Below are 16603 nucleotides of genomic sequence, written 5' to 3'. Positions count from 1 at the left end.
CCCCCCCCCCTCTTTTTCCCACTGGTGAAATGGCCAAGCAAAACAAACTACTAAGAAATGCACTATTTCTTCGAAATTTTGGAGGTTTCAATAGAATTTTTATTATTTCGATTAGGCCGAAACAAGTCTTAAATCCGAGTTTTTGAACCTTATTATTCAGGCAGGACTCTAATCTCATCCTTGGCAACCAAGGAAATAACAATTACTTAATGAAATAAATATCACAAACTAACCTCATAAAGTTAATCCCATGTTCCAACCTCATACCAATAATTTAGGCCCATTAAAATAGCTTGTTAAAAAGGAAACCCATTAGACTAAGGCCCAACCCGAGGCTTATTTCCACATGGTAGATCGTTGTTGTGGCTTGACTGTTGGTTGACCATACTGAGCTCCTTCCTCTTCTTCATTTTCCGTTCAATCCCATAATCTCAGCTTGGATTTCTTTCTTCTATTCCATTCCTTCCTCTTTACTGCCCTCGTCTCTCTTCTTCATAATGTTCTAATTGTTCCTTTCAGATTTCAACACAATAGTCTAGCCAGCAACTGAGCAGTACGCCGGTACCCTGTTTTCATGACAACTTTCAGCTAGCATTACACCTCCATATCTGATTATATACTGATCGGGTTGGCCCCAAATTTCATATCTGAGATTTTTTTTTGTCTATTTCTCATGATTTCTAGTAGTAATTTCAAATGTCTCAGCAAGAATAATCCTGCCTATGGTTGATGAGATGCTCTGTTTCTGGTTTTTTTTTTTTTTTTTTCCTCACTGCAACTACCCATCAAACTTTGGTTCTCTCATTAAAATATTGTTTTCAGGCCTGGGATATACCTAAGGACCTAGATGCTGTTGCTGAAGTCTCAGTGAGAACCAAGGGTTGCTGCTACATCTCACAAGGAAGAAGAAGAAAACCGCAAGGAAGAAAAGAAGAGAAGGCTGCCGCTAGTCCCACCCCTCTCTCTCCTTTTTCTGATTTGTACAAACAATCGCATGCCCCATCCTAGATAGTAGACGCAAATTGGGAGGATGGAGAGTTGGTGTGATTTGGACTATTAGTTAATTACTTTAATTGTCTTTATAAATTAATAGTCTTTTTTTACTTATCCCCCAGATCTTTGGGTTAGATTAGAAAACTTAATAATACTTTTACTTGCCCCTCAAGTTTCTGGGATAGATTAGGAATCTATTATTCTCAAGTTAGTAGTTTTTTTTACTATTGGACTATAATTAGGAATTCTTTTTTTTTTTGTCTATATATGTAAGGCCAAGGGCCAACGATTTGATCACTGAAGTTGCTTCTCTCTCCACCAAAAAAAAACCAAGATGGTTCTCTTCCCTCTCCCCCAACGAGAAGTTGGCTTCCCTCTCCCCTCGGTGAGCTCTTCTTCTCTTCTCCATTAATCTGAATACAAGGTAAGGATCGAACCTCTCTTTTATTTTCCCCTCCCCTCCCTTCCCCTCTTTTCTGCTTTCTTCTCCTTCTCCATTCATTGTTTCCTTTGCTGATTTATCTCTAATACCTTATTGCTACTGTTTTGGGTGATTTTCTAACATTAAACTTCTTATTTTTTTTAATTGGTTGATTGAACTTGGAAAAGTACACCACCTATTCTCTAGAATACTTAACTTGTACTCGAACTGATGATACGCTGCCATATTCCCTTCCCCATATTACCCAATTGATACCCAGTTAACTTGCATGCTTCCCTCAAGGTTATTATTATTCATTGTTGCACTACTTTCTGATTTTGAACTACATGTTCATCATTTTATTGTGTTATCATTTTTGTTCCCAAACCCAACTTAAGCTTTATTGAACTCAATATAGTCCATGTGGACATTCACCGTACGGACCCCTATTTTCTAGGTAAACCCCTACATCATCTTAGTATCAGAGCCACACCACCCGAAACCTTACAAAGTTGCCTAGGTGGGGTTCTGGTCTTAAGGCCCATTCGAGTAACAGCACTCTTGGAGACCACATTCATGCACCTTTCGCTGTCAATGGCGACGCGAAAATTCTTGCCCTGATGACATATGTAATTGATAAAAATATTGGTTTGTTGCCAATCGTCGTTGTTCTTAGGTTGTGAAACCATGCATCGTACAATACCGAGTTCGAAACTCCTCGACCTCATCAGATATGGTCTCATCTAGACTATGGTCCTCATACTCATGATCCTGAAAGCCCTCTTGGTCATCATCTTCAGGGTTTTGCTCTCCTACATAAAAGTTTCTGTTAGGGCATTCCCTGGAGAAGTGACCAAACCCCAGACACTTGAAGCATTGTTGTTGACCATTCCTCTTGGGTGCTTCACCTAATATTCCCTTTCCCTTGTTGTCAAATTGACATTGGGGTACAACAGGTGGCCTTGAGAATCCTGATGAGCCTTAGGGTGGTTTCCAGAAATGGGATTCCCCAGCCTGGAAGCTCTTCTTCTAAGGAAAGTCCTAATGGAGGATTATATTTCGAGAGCTATCCGGAAGGCTTGTGGAACATCTCGCTGGAAGTGGGCTGCCATACGTGACTGGATTTCGGAGTTGAGCCTAGTAATGAACCTAAAAAGTGTGCTCAACATCCTTACGAGCACGGCTTTTGATTTTCAGTTCATTGAACTTGCTCATGTACTCATTAATGGTCAGTTTCCCTTGCTTTAGGGTGTTCATGTCATTCAACAAATGTAACATATAGGTAATAGGCAAGAACTCCTTTTTGAGTCTCTCTTCTATCTCTATCCATAGTTTTTAAGGTGCTGGTAAGGCGACGCCTTAGCGCCTTATGTGAAGTGGCGCCTTATGGGTTTTTTTTTTTTTTTTTAAGCACATTTTAAAATTACTTGATGAAGATTCCAAATATAGATTTTTTATTGGTAGGTGTATGGTTTTGTTAACACTTGAGATGTATGGGATCAGCTTTACTCCATCAAAAATAACCAAAACAAACAAAACAAAAACACAATTCACAAACAATGTTTGGATTTTGTTAAGGATTTTAAGAAAGGGCTTTGAGAAGGAATCAAGGAACAAGGAAGAACCTTTGATCCAGGCCACCATTTTGCTCCGACAGCAGTGAGCTTCATTCTTCTTTGACAGGAGTAGAAATATAGTGGATGACCTTAGGACTTAGGCACTCATTTTGGCATCATAGAGGTAAGTATAATAAATATTTGTATTTTTTATGTCTTCTTTCCTTGATATTTATAATTTTGTTTCATAATTATGTATTTATATTATATGTTAATATATTATGATGATTGATGATTGATGATTGATGAAGATGAACTTAGTTTATTCACTTTATTGATTTGTTTTCTTGATGAATATCTTACATTGGTATGAATATGAACATTTAATATTTATTTAACATATGAGTAATAGGATTCAACTAGGATTTGAGCTAAATAGATTGGTTTTATAAAAAAATTACACAGGAACGCTTTAGTCGATAAGGCGACGCTTTATGCCCGCCTTATCGCTAAGTCTCTCTGAAAGACCCTCAAACACCTCATCGCCTTACCGCCTTAAAAACTATGTCTCTACCTATGTCGCTACTAGCTCAAGTCCTAGACTGATTTCTTGGTACTCTAGGTCTATCCAGAAGTATTGGGTAGCTCTGATAAGCTTGAATTTAGCGGAATATGAAGCGGACTTCCTCGGGCATTTCATAGAAATCAAAGTACCAATCCATTTGCTTAATCCAGTCTAAGAGACCTCTAGCATTGATTTGACCATCATAGGAAGGGGCATCTAACTTAACCATTCGCCTAACATCACAGCCCCAATCATACTACTCAAAACCCTCTTCATCTCCATATGGAGTGTGGTGCCTTAGACCTGGTTGTCCACGACCTCTACCACATCTCGTGCCTTGAAAGTTGTCTCCTACCCTATCATAACCATCAGTGTGATTGTCATGGTTCTCCACCTCGGGGTTGGGAGCTCCTATCCTAGGTCCAGTGCCTAGAGAATTGTTTCCCTGTTGTCCGTCTAAGTATAGGACAGATGTCTCAATGGCTATAAGTCTAGTGGTAATGGTCCAGAGATTAACAGCATGTGCTTCCCAATCAACTCTACTAGCAGCCAACTCAGTCTGGTAAGCTAGGGGGATTCTTAAGGTTCCTTCGTTCTGTTGAAGTAACCTCGCCCACTGTTCATGAGGAATGGGAGTGTTACGAGGGTTAGACATCTCTTGGTATGCTCAACCACACTATGGGTGGACATACAAGGAGGGGCAGCCAAGGTGTTATTGCCACACTATGCTTCAAGGCCTACTCAGAATCTCTAATTGAGAAAGGTAGTTGTCTCTTTCAACCTTGCGTCTAGAGATGTCTCTCTCAAGGATGTGCTTTTGGTAGGAGTAGTGTCCTATGCTACTTGGTTCAACTAAACCAAGGAGAAAGATGATATCTAGAAAATAGTGGTAGCACTCTCTCAACTCAGACTCGACTACGGAAAGATGATGGAGATTGGATCTCAGTAAGCAAGACACATAGACAAAACCAGCAACAACCTAAGCATCACAACCATGCTCTGATACCAAGATGATGTCGGGATTTACCTAGAAAATAGGGGTTCCTACGGTGGTTGTCCTCGTCGACTATATTGAGTTCAATAGAGCTTAAGTTGGGCTGGGAACAAGAATTGCAACATATAAAATGATGAACATAAGTCAAAACCAGAAAATAGTGTAGCAATGAACAATAATAACCTTGAGAGAAGAATGCCAGTTAACTAGGTTTCAATTGGGTAATATGGGGAAAGGAACATGGCAACTGATATGTACAAGAAAAAGAGGGAGAGAAAATAGGAGAGGAAAGAAAATAGCAGACCTCTTGGCTTAACAAACGAAGCCGGACATCCTTCTCTTTAATAGAAAATTTAGGTAATTATCTTTCTCCTTATCTACTATTACTTCACTAATAAATAGGCTCCTAAAAGGTAGCCGTTACAACACATCTTCTAACTTCCTCAACACTTAACACTTAACACCTAAGACACCTATCACAATCCACTATTTATCATAACTACACCCATGGATCCACTCTCCACGATATATCCCACATCCTCCCATTAACTAATAACTTCCCTTACATAACTTAAAATTTAAATATTTAAATTAATTGAAAAAACTAACACGTAACAGCAACGCATCAATCAGTTCGAGTACAAGTCGAGTAAAGTATTATAGAGAATAGGTGGTGTACTTTCCTAAGTCCAATCAACCAATTAAAAAAAAAAAGCAACAAGTTTAATGTCAGAAAATCACCCAAAACAGCAGCAATAGGGTATTACAGATAAATCAGCTAAGGGAACAATGAATGGAGAAGGAGAAGAAACCAGAAAAGAGAGGGGAGGGGAAAATAAAAGGGAGGTTTGATCCTTACCTAGAATTCAGATTAATGGAGAAGAGAAGAAGAAGAGCTCACCAAGGGGAGAGGGAAGCCTACTTCACGTTGGGGAGAGGAAAGAGAACCAAATCTCGGTTTTTTTTGGAGTGGGAGAGAGAGAGAACTCAAGTGTTGGCCCTTGGCCTTATATAGACAAAAAAAGAATTCCTAATTATAGTAAAAAAAAAAATACTAACTGTAGAATAATAGATTCCTAATCTAACCCAAAGAATTGGGAGCAAGTAAAAGGATTACTAAGCTTCCTAATCTAACCTAAAGACATAGGGGATAAATAAAGAAAGATTACTAATTTAAAAAGACAATTAAAGTAATTAACTAACAGTCTAAATCACACGAACTCTCCATCCTCCCATGCCAGCTGTCCAGCGTGGGGCCCACAATTGGCTGTACAAATCAGCACAAAGGAGAGAGAAGGGTGAGACTAGCGGCAGCCTTCTCTTCCTCCTTCCTTGCGGTTTTCTTCTTCTTCGTTGCAGATTTCTTCCAGCCAAAGTGAAACTGGCTGGACTTTGCAGCGGCGCCTCTGGTAGACTCAGATGTCCTCATCACAGTCCTATAGGTGAGATGCCTTGAGAGGGTGAGAGGCCTAGGAGAGAGGGCGATACTCAATCCAGTTAACCTATTCCTACCCTTTATCTTCACAATGTTCTATTTCTTTGGTCGATCTACCCTCTATCTTCACAATGTTCTATTTCTCTGGTCGATTTTTGAGTGTCTAAAGTTGATTATGAGATTTGCTGATCTGTTAAGACCATTCGAAGGTGTACACTCAAGTTTCGTCCCTGCAATCGATTGTTGATAAAATGAATGTGAAAAGCACTGCAGTACTGCTGATTGACATTTTCAATATTTACTTGCAATTCGGTTTTTCTGGAGAATTCTACACGAACCAAAGACCCAACTTTGGATCCAGTTCTCAGTCTGGGTAAACCAATTGGTTGGGTCAACCCATGGAAGTGCTCCTGCATCACTTGCTCATTTCTTCTTCTTTCTTTTCCTTCTTTTGGATAAGTAACAGCAATGAGACTTTATTAAAATAAGTGAAAATAAAGAAGAAGAAATAGGCTTCCTGTTTACATGACCAAAAAAGAGGGGAGACTGAGTACCTGCATATGGAAGAGTATCTTTGACCAGAATCTCGCCCAAGTTAGGAAATCAGAAACATCAGATGGCAATGCAGTGGAAGAAGAAAGGGGGAGGGGGAGAGACTTATGGCATATATTGAAATTGAACGATACTCTACAAATGATGTCTTCCAAAAGAATTCTATAATGAAAGCACCTCTATGCACAGTTACCATACTATGTGGTCAGTGGGCTAGGGAACAGATATTTTTGGTTTACATTGAAGTCCATTTGATTACCGCTGATGTTTTCAAGAGATTACAACACTGATCTCTCTCTCTGTGTACATTCCTTTACCTTACAAGTTACGAAAAGTAAAACACCCTCAGCATCCATTTTGTTATCAATTATACAAGTTATGAACTAGTCACAGTGTGAAAGCCAGAAAACCTAATTCAAGATTTAAGCCTTTAAAGAAAACAGGCAAAATAAAATGGATAAAGAGATTCATCGAAAAGAACATGAAACAATGAAACAGACCCAAGGGCGAAAAGCCTAAAGGCCATTCAATACCACAAGTGTGAGAATATAGAAAGACAAAACAACTTGTTATTCTAGACTCTGAAAAGAGGCAGTTTTAAATAATGACTACTCCCTCTCTACCTAGATAATCAGCAACGTCACAAACTGATCTTAGCCACCATACAAACAAGGAATTCACTATGGATTAAGAAACCAATAGAATCAAGCTCACTGTGGCATAAAGGAATCTTTCCCAACTTACATATTCACATAATCCAACCCAACTCACAAACAATAGATCTCTACTCTTGAAGAATGATCTCACCAATCAAACCTGAACTTACAAAAACAACCTCCTAAAAAGATGACCCAAGTCCTCAACATTCTGATGCAGGTTAAATACCAAAATAGGCTTGTTTTATTAGGAATAAGCCTAGGGTTGGGTTCCATACATGTTGGGCCTTTGATCTCATGTATTTTGAGTGTAATAGACCACTTTTATGGGTCTAAAAGAGGGGCTCTAAGATTGAGTACAGGATTACTAGTTAGTTTCCTTTTTCCATTAGTTTCCTTTTTAGTTGGGTTTGATTTGAGTTATATTTGTTCCATTAGGAGTCAAGTTGTTAATTGAGTCGAGTCATTAGCAATTAGTTTCCTTTTTCAACTGGTTTCTAATTTCAGTTAGTTCCTAATTTCAATTTTTAGTAACTATTGTATTAGGAGAATATTTGATTTCCTTTTTGAGGAACCTTCTATTTTGTAATTCTCTCCCCTATTAACATTATAAATAAAGAAGATGAGGCTCCTAAAAGCCTAGAATGATTTTGATAAAAAAAAAAAAATTAATGGTTGTTGCTATTGTCTTCTTCATGAAAAGTTGTCTTGTGTTTGATCAAAACTGAAAGAATTGGTGTTTGATCCAATTGGCTATTTGCGGCGTGAAGCCCAAGAGGTTTCTTCAACTATTCTTTCTTTCTTTTCAAAATTAATTGCAAGGTTCTTCAAACCAAGTAAGGGATATGAACTGCTTTTGATTTCTTATTCTGAAAATCTCAAGTTTCTCTCCTACTGCCCCTATACTGTTCTGAAGATCCAGCCATCTGATGGCACCTTGTTTTTTATCGAGTGTTAAGATCATATAGAGGGAAACTCAACCTTAATTTGAGGTTCATCAGACCAGGGAATTTGCAGTTATGGGATTTCTCCCTATTCTGGCCGATCCTAATTCTGCCCAAATTTGCGAATCGATTTCTGTTGCGTGTTGCTAATTGGTTGCTGATACTATTCCTTATTGATTTGACTTCATTAGTTGATGATTTCAGTCCTATATTTCCTGTTGTTTATTCAGTTACAGAATTTCTGAAACTAAGATCAATTGGACTGGTTTGAATCTTGCTGTTGTGTTAGACTTTGGTTCATGGATTACAGTTGTTTGTGAATCCAATTGAACTACTTTCAGTCCCTGATTTAGTTCTAAAAGGTTGTTTCTGGTTTGACCTGATTAGTACTACCATATTGAAGTCAATAGCCTACTAGACTATCTTATATTATTTTGATTTTCTGTTATATTGTTGGATTGGTTATGGTTGTTCTTAGATTAAAAGATCCTGAAGCTAAGACTTGGTTAGACCCCTACCCCAGTCTAAATTACATTCATTGTCACTGTATATACCAGGTCACATGATTCTCAAATGCTACTCTATTTCATTCTTTTTTTTTTTTAACAAATAGTAAGATACACTTAGCCCTTGCTGCTAGAGAAGAGCTCCAAATTTTGGGGATTCAGTAACACATGCCTAAACTCTGAAGAGGCTAGCAATGAAACACCCCCATAATTCAATGGCCTACTAGACTATCTTATATTATTTTGATTTTCTATTATATTGTTGGGTTGGTTATGGTTGTTCTTAGATTAAAAGATCCTGAAGGTGAGACTTGGTTAGACCCCCTACCCTAGTCTCCATTAAGTGGTATCAAAGCATGGCTGAGAACAATACCCCCACCCTAGCTTCTAATATGGAGTTTCTACAAAAATGGAGAATTGAATTGAAAGCTGAACCGCAAGCTTTGCGGACTGAACTGAATACAGGGTTGTTCGCTGTAAAGACCCAACCACAACAACCTACTGGTGATTCACATACAACACCCGAAGTGGAAGCCCCATTAAATGTAGCTGCTCAGTTGGCTAATAGGAGAGCAAACCCTAACCTAAGAGCACCACAGAGGATTCCTGTAGTGCAACCAACTTTTGAAGAACATGTAAGGGGTTACTTTGAGATTGAACGTCCCACATATCAGAGGTACTCTGGAGATTCACAGAAGGTCAAGCTCGATCTGAAGAAGTTTAATGGTAGACATGACCCCCAATTGTTCTATGATTGGGTAGCTGCTCTAGATGATTATTTTGATTATTATGACTTGCCTGAGGAACGGAAGATAAAATTAGCTCGTGCCAAGCTAGTTGAGGCTGCCCGTGATTGGTGAACCTATGAGTATGAACTAGAGGACTGTGGTAGAGAACCCACTACATGTGAAGAGATGAAGCAAGAACTATCTGATAAGTACTTGCCACATAATTTCAGAGCTCGTACACAATACCAACTGAACTCTCTTCGTCAGGGAAATATGACTGTGGTGGAGTATATGAATAAGTTTGATGCACTTTATTATCGCACAGACATTAGGAAGAATAAGAGGCAATTACTTTCTCGGTTTCGACTGGGATTACGAGCTGAAATTAACAGGGGAATTGGTGTCGCTAATGTATATACAATGAGAGATTACTTTGACAAGGCTCTTCGAGAAGAGGAACTTTTAACACAACTAGGTAGAAGGTTTGGTTACCAAACTGGGGAGGTCAAGAAAAATTTTTCATCCACTAAACCTAACACTTTAGTACCCCCAAGAGCCACAACTCCTCTATGTATAGTGAAGATACCTCTATTCAAACCAAAAGAACTTGAAGTCAAAGTTCACATTGAAGAGATAGTTCTTGAAGCTTCAAAAACAGAAGGTCAAGAGACAAGATTCCATAAAAGAGTTCTGCATTGAAGAAAGCATAGTAGACAAGACTGAAGCTGTGGACAATGATGTAATGGTTGAAAGCACTCCACAACAAGTCTTTGCGATTCATGATGAAAAGGAAGAGTTTGTTCCAATTCTTGATGAGGTTACCAACATTGACGACTCTATGCACACCACATTCACAGTTGGTATTGATTCAGAGGTTGAGCATATAGACTTTGTTATGCCATCATGGTTGTTTAAAGAAAAAACTCCACACCTTGAAGACTACATTCCACAAGCTTACAAACAACCAGAGTTTTGTTTGGGAATGGTCAAAGCTACTACAAACATGTTTCCCCCCCTCATCGCTGCAAAATTTGAGGACGAATTTTTTCAAGATGTGGAGAGTTGATGCAGATTAATTACCAAAATAGGCATGTTTTATTAGGCATAAGCCTATGGTTGGGTTTCATACATGTTGGGCCTTTGATCCCATGTATTTTGTGTAATAGACCACTTTTATGGGTCTAAAAGGGGGACTCTAAGATTGAGTACAGGATTATGAGTTAGTTTCCTTTTTCCATTAGTTTCCTTTTTAGTTGGGTATGATTTGAGTTATATTTGTTTCCTTAGGAGTCAAGTTGTTAATTAAGTCAAGTCATTAGTAGTTAGTTTCCTTTTTCAACTAGTTTCTAATTTCAGTTAGTTTCTAATTTTAGTTTTTAGCAACTATTGTATTAGGAGAATATTTGGTTTCCTTTTTGAGGAACCTTCTATTTTGTAATTCCCTCCCCCATTAACATTATAAATAAAAAAGATGAGGCTCCTAAAAGCCTAGAATGATTTGGATAAAAAAAATTAATGGTTGTTGCTATTGTCTTCTTCATGAAGAGTTGTCTTGTGTTTGATCAAGACTTAAGAAATTGGTGTTTGATCCAATTGACTCTTTGCGGCGTGAAGTCAAAGAGGTCTCTTCAACTATTCTTTCTTTTCAAAGTTAATTGCAAGGTACTTCAAACTAGGTAAGGGATCTGAACTGCTTTTGATTTCTGGTTCTGGAAATCTCAAGTTTCTCTCCTGCTGCCCCTATACTGTTCTGAAGATTCAGCCATCCGATGGTTCTCTGTTTTTGATCAAGTGTTAAGATCATATAGAGGGGAACTCAACCTTAATTTGAGGTTCATCAGACCAGGGAATCTGCAGTTATGGGATTTCTCCCTATTCTGGCCGATCCTAATTTCTACCCAGAGCGAATCGATTTCTGTTGGGTGTTGCTACTTGGTTGCTGATACTATTCCTTGTTGATTTGACTTCATTAGTCCTATATTTCTTATTGTTTATTCAGTTACAGAATTTCTGAAACTAAGATCAATTGGACTAGTTTGAATCTTGTTGTTGTGTTAGACTTTGGTTCATGGATTACAATTGTTTGTGAATCCAATTGAATTACTTTCAGTCCCCAATTTAGTTCTAAAAGGTTGTTTCTAGTTTGACCTGATTAATACTACCATATTGAAGTCAATAGCCTACTAGACTATTTTATATTATTTTGATTTTCTGTTATATTGTTGGATTGGTTATGGTTGTTCTTAGATTAAAAGATCCTGAAGCTGAGACTTGGTTCGACCCCTACCCCAGTCTAAATTACATTCATTGTCATTGTATATACCAGGTGGCATGATTCTCAAATGCTACTCTATTTCATTCTTCTTTTTTTTTTTAACAAATAGTAAGATACACTTAGCCCTTGCTGCTAGAGAAGAGCTCCAAATTTTGGGGATTCAGTAACACATGCCTAAACTCTGAAGAGGCTAGCAATGAAACACCCCCATAAACTTCCCCACCATGAGCAAATCTGCAGCAGATTCTGAAACTCATTGTTGTTCAAGTTCCTTGAAAGAGAATGTGACCACATTTGCTTATTAGTAATGCCCACAGTGTAGCCAGGACCAAAGACAAGTTGATCATGGACCAAGTTAAGGAGCTCCAGGGAAAGATCTTGCAAGGGGGATGCTCTGAGCACCACAGATCCTCCAAGACAAAGTGTCAATTTCACTTCAAACCTCAAGCATGATCACCTGACGTTTGTCTCATGATGCCACTCCAAAGATGGTATCACACTTCCAAGCAGTCTCACCAGCGAGACCATACTTCCATGCAATTACATGATGCTGAAGGGTGGTGTACTATTCAACCATCACGGCCACTTAGTGCAATTTCAGTGTTCTAAAGACCAAGGTCTTCCAAGCCTCTAGGGATACACAATTTCCAGTTGATAAGTTCGTAATTAATGCTTGCTTCCACCCAACAAAGAAAACCCTGGTGCAGCATCTCCAATCCCCCAATAATTGAGGCAGATATGGTAACAAAGAGAGAATATGCAGAGATTCTACAAAGAGGAGCCCTAATCAAAGTAGGATTATCTTTTAGAGAGACCACTTTCCACAGAGAAGGATTCTGCTCAATCTGTTCTATGACTAGATCTGGAATCTATTTTTAAATATAAAATGCTTCCAATGGGAGTCCAAGAAAAACAGAGAGGAGCTGCCTAATCTGGCACTGAAGGCAATTGGCTAGATCCTAGATCATCCAAGTTGGAGATGTCACCAATCCTTAGGATCTCGCCTTAGGGTAAATTGAGATGATACACCACAAATATCTGAAATCGTGTCATGAATCATTACAGAAACCAGTAGGACAGCAAACTGGTAGATTAACTTTCACAAAACTACTACAACAAGGTACAACTTATAGCAATTGCCTTCTCATAGGTTGGTTGAGAAAGCAGAGGACTAACTTGATCCTTTCATCATACACAAGGGCCTAAGTTGGCTCCACTTATACACTGCAAGATGTTTTTGACTTTGCATCATCAGTCTGCATCAAGTAGTTGGATGAAGGCAGAACAAGTCTACCAAAAAGTGAGCAATACATCGAACCATTTCTCTGTATCCTCAAGACCAACATTGTACTGAATAGTTTCGTCCCGAGCATGCCTGTTCGAACAGAACAGGTTTGAACTACTCCAAGAATAGTTTCCGGTGCAAAATGAAATCCATAGGATATTCTTTTGAGTAATTGAAAGGAGAAATGGCAAGTGTGAACCGTAGCTAAAATGTCTCCTAGACATCTGTGGAATCAAAATACTAGGAGATATAATGTCAGTTTTGGATACATTACCTAGTAATCATTAACAAACTAGGCCATTGAATTCAAGTTTTTTTTTTTCTTTTTTAATGTGGAAAATAATTTGTCATTAAAAAGACATGCAACCATCAAACAGAACTTGTGTACAAGCTAACCTCAATAGCTAGCCATGACATCTTCCATGACCAAACACAATAGGGTTCAGTCAAGTATTGATACCACATATCCGTATAGTTCCTTTATTTATTCATTTATTTTGACAAGTAATAAGTAACATGTAAGTATAGTTCTTGTTACACAATGTCTCTTCCCCACACTAAATTATTTTCCATAGATATGTTGATAGACTTCAAGAAATGGGTAACTCGTGCAGAAGCATATCACAAAAGCTCCATTTAGTAAATAAGTGATATACTGAAGAATTCAAGCACAAGATTATTATTTACAAAATGGAAATATTATAATAAACAATTCAAGCAGGACTAATGCGATAAGACAACAGCCATCCATCAATAATGTTTCAAACAAGCACAAGCCTACCTGAAATGAACCCATTCAAGTCCTCGGGGAATGTCCCGCATCAGATCCAAATGCAGAGGAGCTTTCACTGTCTGAATCTGTAGAATACAGCTTGAAATGAGTGAACAGATCAATTAACATTGCTTGTGTCGAAGAAGGCAAAATAATGAAAAGGAACCTCAAGCGACATCACTGAATACGTCATGCAAGTACCCCGAACTATCAACAACAAATTTTGTCAGAAATTCATAACATTACCGCTTGAAGAGGATCCAGAGTCACTGCTTGAGCTGCTTGAACTACTTGATCTACTCACATTATCCCCTTGCTTTTCTGCTTGGACAGGGGAGGAAACAATCTTCTCATCTGTGACAACCAGCAAATAGTTCCAGGGATCATCGAGTCAACAAATGAGGTTGCCAGTCAGATACAAATTGGATGAAATGCAACTCATAGGGTCATAAAAATTTTACCTCCTTTTGTTTCTTTTCGTGCTTCTACCATTGTCGATGCTGGGTTCTACCAAGATTTAAATTTAAGAAAAAAATAAAAAAATTAAATCAAACTCTAGTAAGAGGATTGAAAATCACAACAGTTATGAGTCAGGCACATACCGTTTCCTGTACATTGTGCTCTGGCTCCACTTCTGCTTCTGCTCTTGCTTGAATAGCGAGTTCGGCTTTCCTTTTGTTCTTGCTCAGACTCTTCTTGTAATTGGTTACAAACCTGTCAAGTTCCCACAGAGTCTCGGCATCAACACTATCAATGTCCACTTCAATTTCATCATCATGCTGGCACAATGATGAATTCCTCTTCTTAATAATCTGAACAATGTTGTCCAGCTTTTCCGAAGGCAAACTCTGAAGGTTTGTGCTGAGTCTTTGCTTCTCCTCATATGTCATGTCCCTTTTGTGAGGATCCTTTGCCTTAGGCTTCTTCGGGGCAGGGGTTCGACCTGGAACTGGAGGGGCAAAGTTTGAAGCTTTCAGGCTAGAATCAACAGGAAGTGCTGCTGACTCTGATATATCCAGAGTTCTTCTCATCTCAGGATATGGAGGAGGTGGAAGGGGGGCCTTCCTCGAAGTAGGGGTAGGAACAAGAGCATCATGGTCTGCTCCAAGCCTTGAATTAATATTGTATTCAGCCTCTACAGCAGCCCACTTATCTTCAAATAACTTCAAAAGTTGTTCGGCCATGACGTGAACATCCTGCCCTTTTGGGTTATAAGTCATCGCATTTCGGAACGTTAGTCTCACATCCTCTGCAAACTCCCTTGGAGACATGTACCAATTCTTATTCAGCCTCGATTTCACTGTGCCCAAGTCCATTGGATGCTTGATAATGGTGTGGTAGTCATGAAGTCCAAGCCCCTTCACGTCCACGGGGGTATTAAACACCCAACCATGCTTGTGCTTCATCAATTTGGAAAGCAAGATACTGCAACTCTTGAAAACCTGACTGGAATACTTGTCCATTCCAAACCCCTGAAACCCGTGTTCCCCATCTCCATGCTTCTTACCGTTAGACTTTGACTTCTTGTTGCTCTCTGGAGGGGGGAATTTCTCCTTTCCGAGCACAAAATCCGAATTGCGATAGTACTGGTTTGCCTTCGGAGTCCTCTTCTCTTTCTCAACAACATCGCTCACCCCTTGGCTGTTCTCCACCACGGAGATACTAAGCTGGTGCAACGGCCTCGACTCACGATGCCCCACAGAACCAAACTCAGAATTCAACCTTTTTGTGCCACCGTTATCTACAGCATCATTCGCAGACAGCTGCGAGTGACTGTACCCACCGCCGGAGAACCCAGTGAATTGCACTTCCCTAGCTTCTAGTTTCTTCACCAGACTCCGAACCTGATCGAGTTCATTAGTGAGCTTCCGCCGTAGTTCTCGCATCTCCTGCTTCGACCTAGACGACACGTTAATCGTGACACGATTTTCCAACCTAGGAAAAACCGGGCGAACGGAGCCATTACCGGAAGGCGGCTCACGAGTGTTGGCCGCAGCGGATTGACGACGGTTCAGACTCGACGAATCGTCAGAAGCGGCATCGAAACGAGTGAGCAACAGCTGCTGAGACGAGTTGCCGTCCTCAGGACCCGTGGTTTGAGAGGGTTGCTGTTGAGGTACGCTCTTCGAGCCCTTGTTGTGAGCCTTTCTTGTGTAGACTTTGCCATCTCCCCATCTATGCTTATCTCGAGAACCATCACCGCCTCCCCCGACCATAGGCCCGGAAGCCATACATACGTTGCAGAATCAAAACCCTTAAGAACCAATCGATCCGTTCGTTCGGGTAAAGGAGACCGAAACCCTAATTAGGGTTCCGTGAATCCACCGGTGAAGAAGACGATATTATTAGGGTTTGGGGGAGGAAGAAACCCTAATAAGCCGACAGGGGATAAAAAAATGATGATACTTTGCAGAGGAAAAGGCCAGGCTTCACTCTTACCTGGTTTTCCGATCTGATGTCTCTCCCTGCCTTCCCTTATCCTACAAATGTACGGTTTTTCCCAGTTTGAGAAGTTGATTTCGGGGAGCGTTTAGGGATTGAAAGGGCTTTCCAGAAATTCTCTTCTAAAGCTCCAGCAAAACGCATCAATGGCGTCATTTTTCCCTGATTCAATCTTTTTTTTTTTTTTTTCCTGAATCATCGGTCATCACACCACGAATGCTTCTGTAATTCTGTTCTGGTGTTTCGGAGCGTGGGGACGATATAAGTGAGGGCGGTGATTACATCATCTGAGTCAAGCCACATCAAATCAAATGGTGGAAATAGGTATCTATGGATATCTTTGTGTAAATAGATTGATAGATTTACAAAAATGAGCGAGTACAATATATTATTAATCAAACCAGCCTTTCATGTTTCTCGAAGTGTTCCAGGCAGGGATTTAGGGTCCGTTTGATAACGTTTCTATCGTTTCTGTTTCA

The 16603-nt window shown here is 39.5% G+C and overlaps 1 protein-coding gene across 2 annotated transcripts in view; it reads right to left on the bottom strand.

Moving 5' to 3' along the window:
• LOC122065295 (transcription factor GTE4-like) overlaps positions 1-16374 on the bottom strand; it is a 26497-nt gene extending 10123 nt beyond the window's left edge. The window contains exons 1-4 of one of the 2 annotated variants that reach the window (XR_006135969.1): positions 14285-16374; positions 14144-14189; positions 13929-14036; positions 13692-13768 (exon numbers count right to left, since the gene is read on the bottom strand). Coding sequence is in view for 1 of the 2 variants with exons in the window: in XM_042629087.1 (XP_042485021.1) it covers positions 13707-13768; positions 13929-14036; positions 14144-14189; positions 14285-15913 (1845 nt within the window). In the remaining variant the exon portion in view is untranslated. The remainder of the gene's footprint in view (positions 1-13691; positions 13769-13928; positions 14037-14143; positions 14190-14284) is intronic. The other variant, XM_042629087.1, reaches the window with a different exon arrangement.
• Positions 16375-16603: the final 229 nt, after the last annotated feature.

The sequence above is a fragment of the Macadamia integrifolia genome, unplaced genomic scaffold, assembly GCF_013358625.1.
Source record: "Macadamia integrifolia cultivar HAES 741 unplaced genomic scaffold, SCU_Mint_v3 scaffold1965, whole genome shotgun sequence".
Lineage (NCBI taxonomy): Eukaryota > Viridiplantae > Streptophyta > Magnoliopsida > Proteales > Proteaceae > Macadamia > Macadamia integrifolia.
Note: the sequence above shows the minus strand (reverse complement) of the source record. Positions and strands in the feature narration are given on the sequence as shown.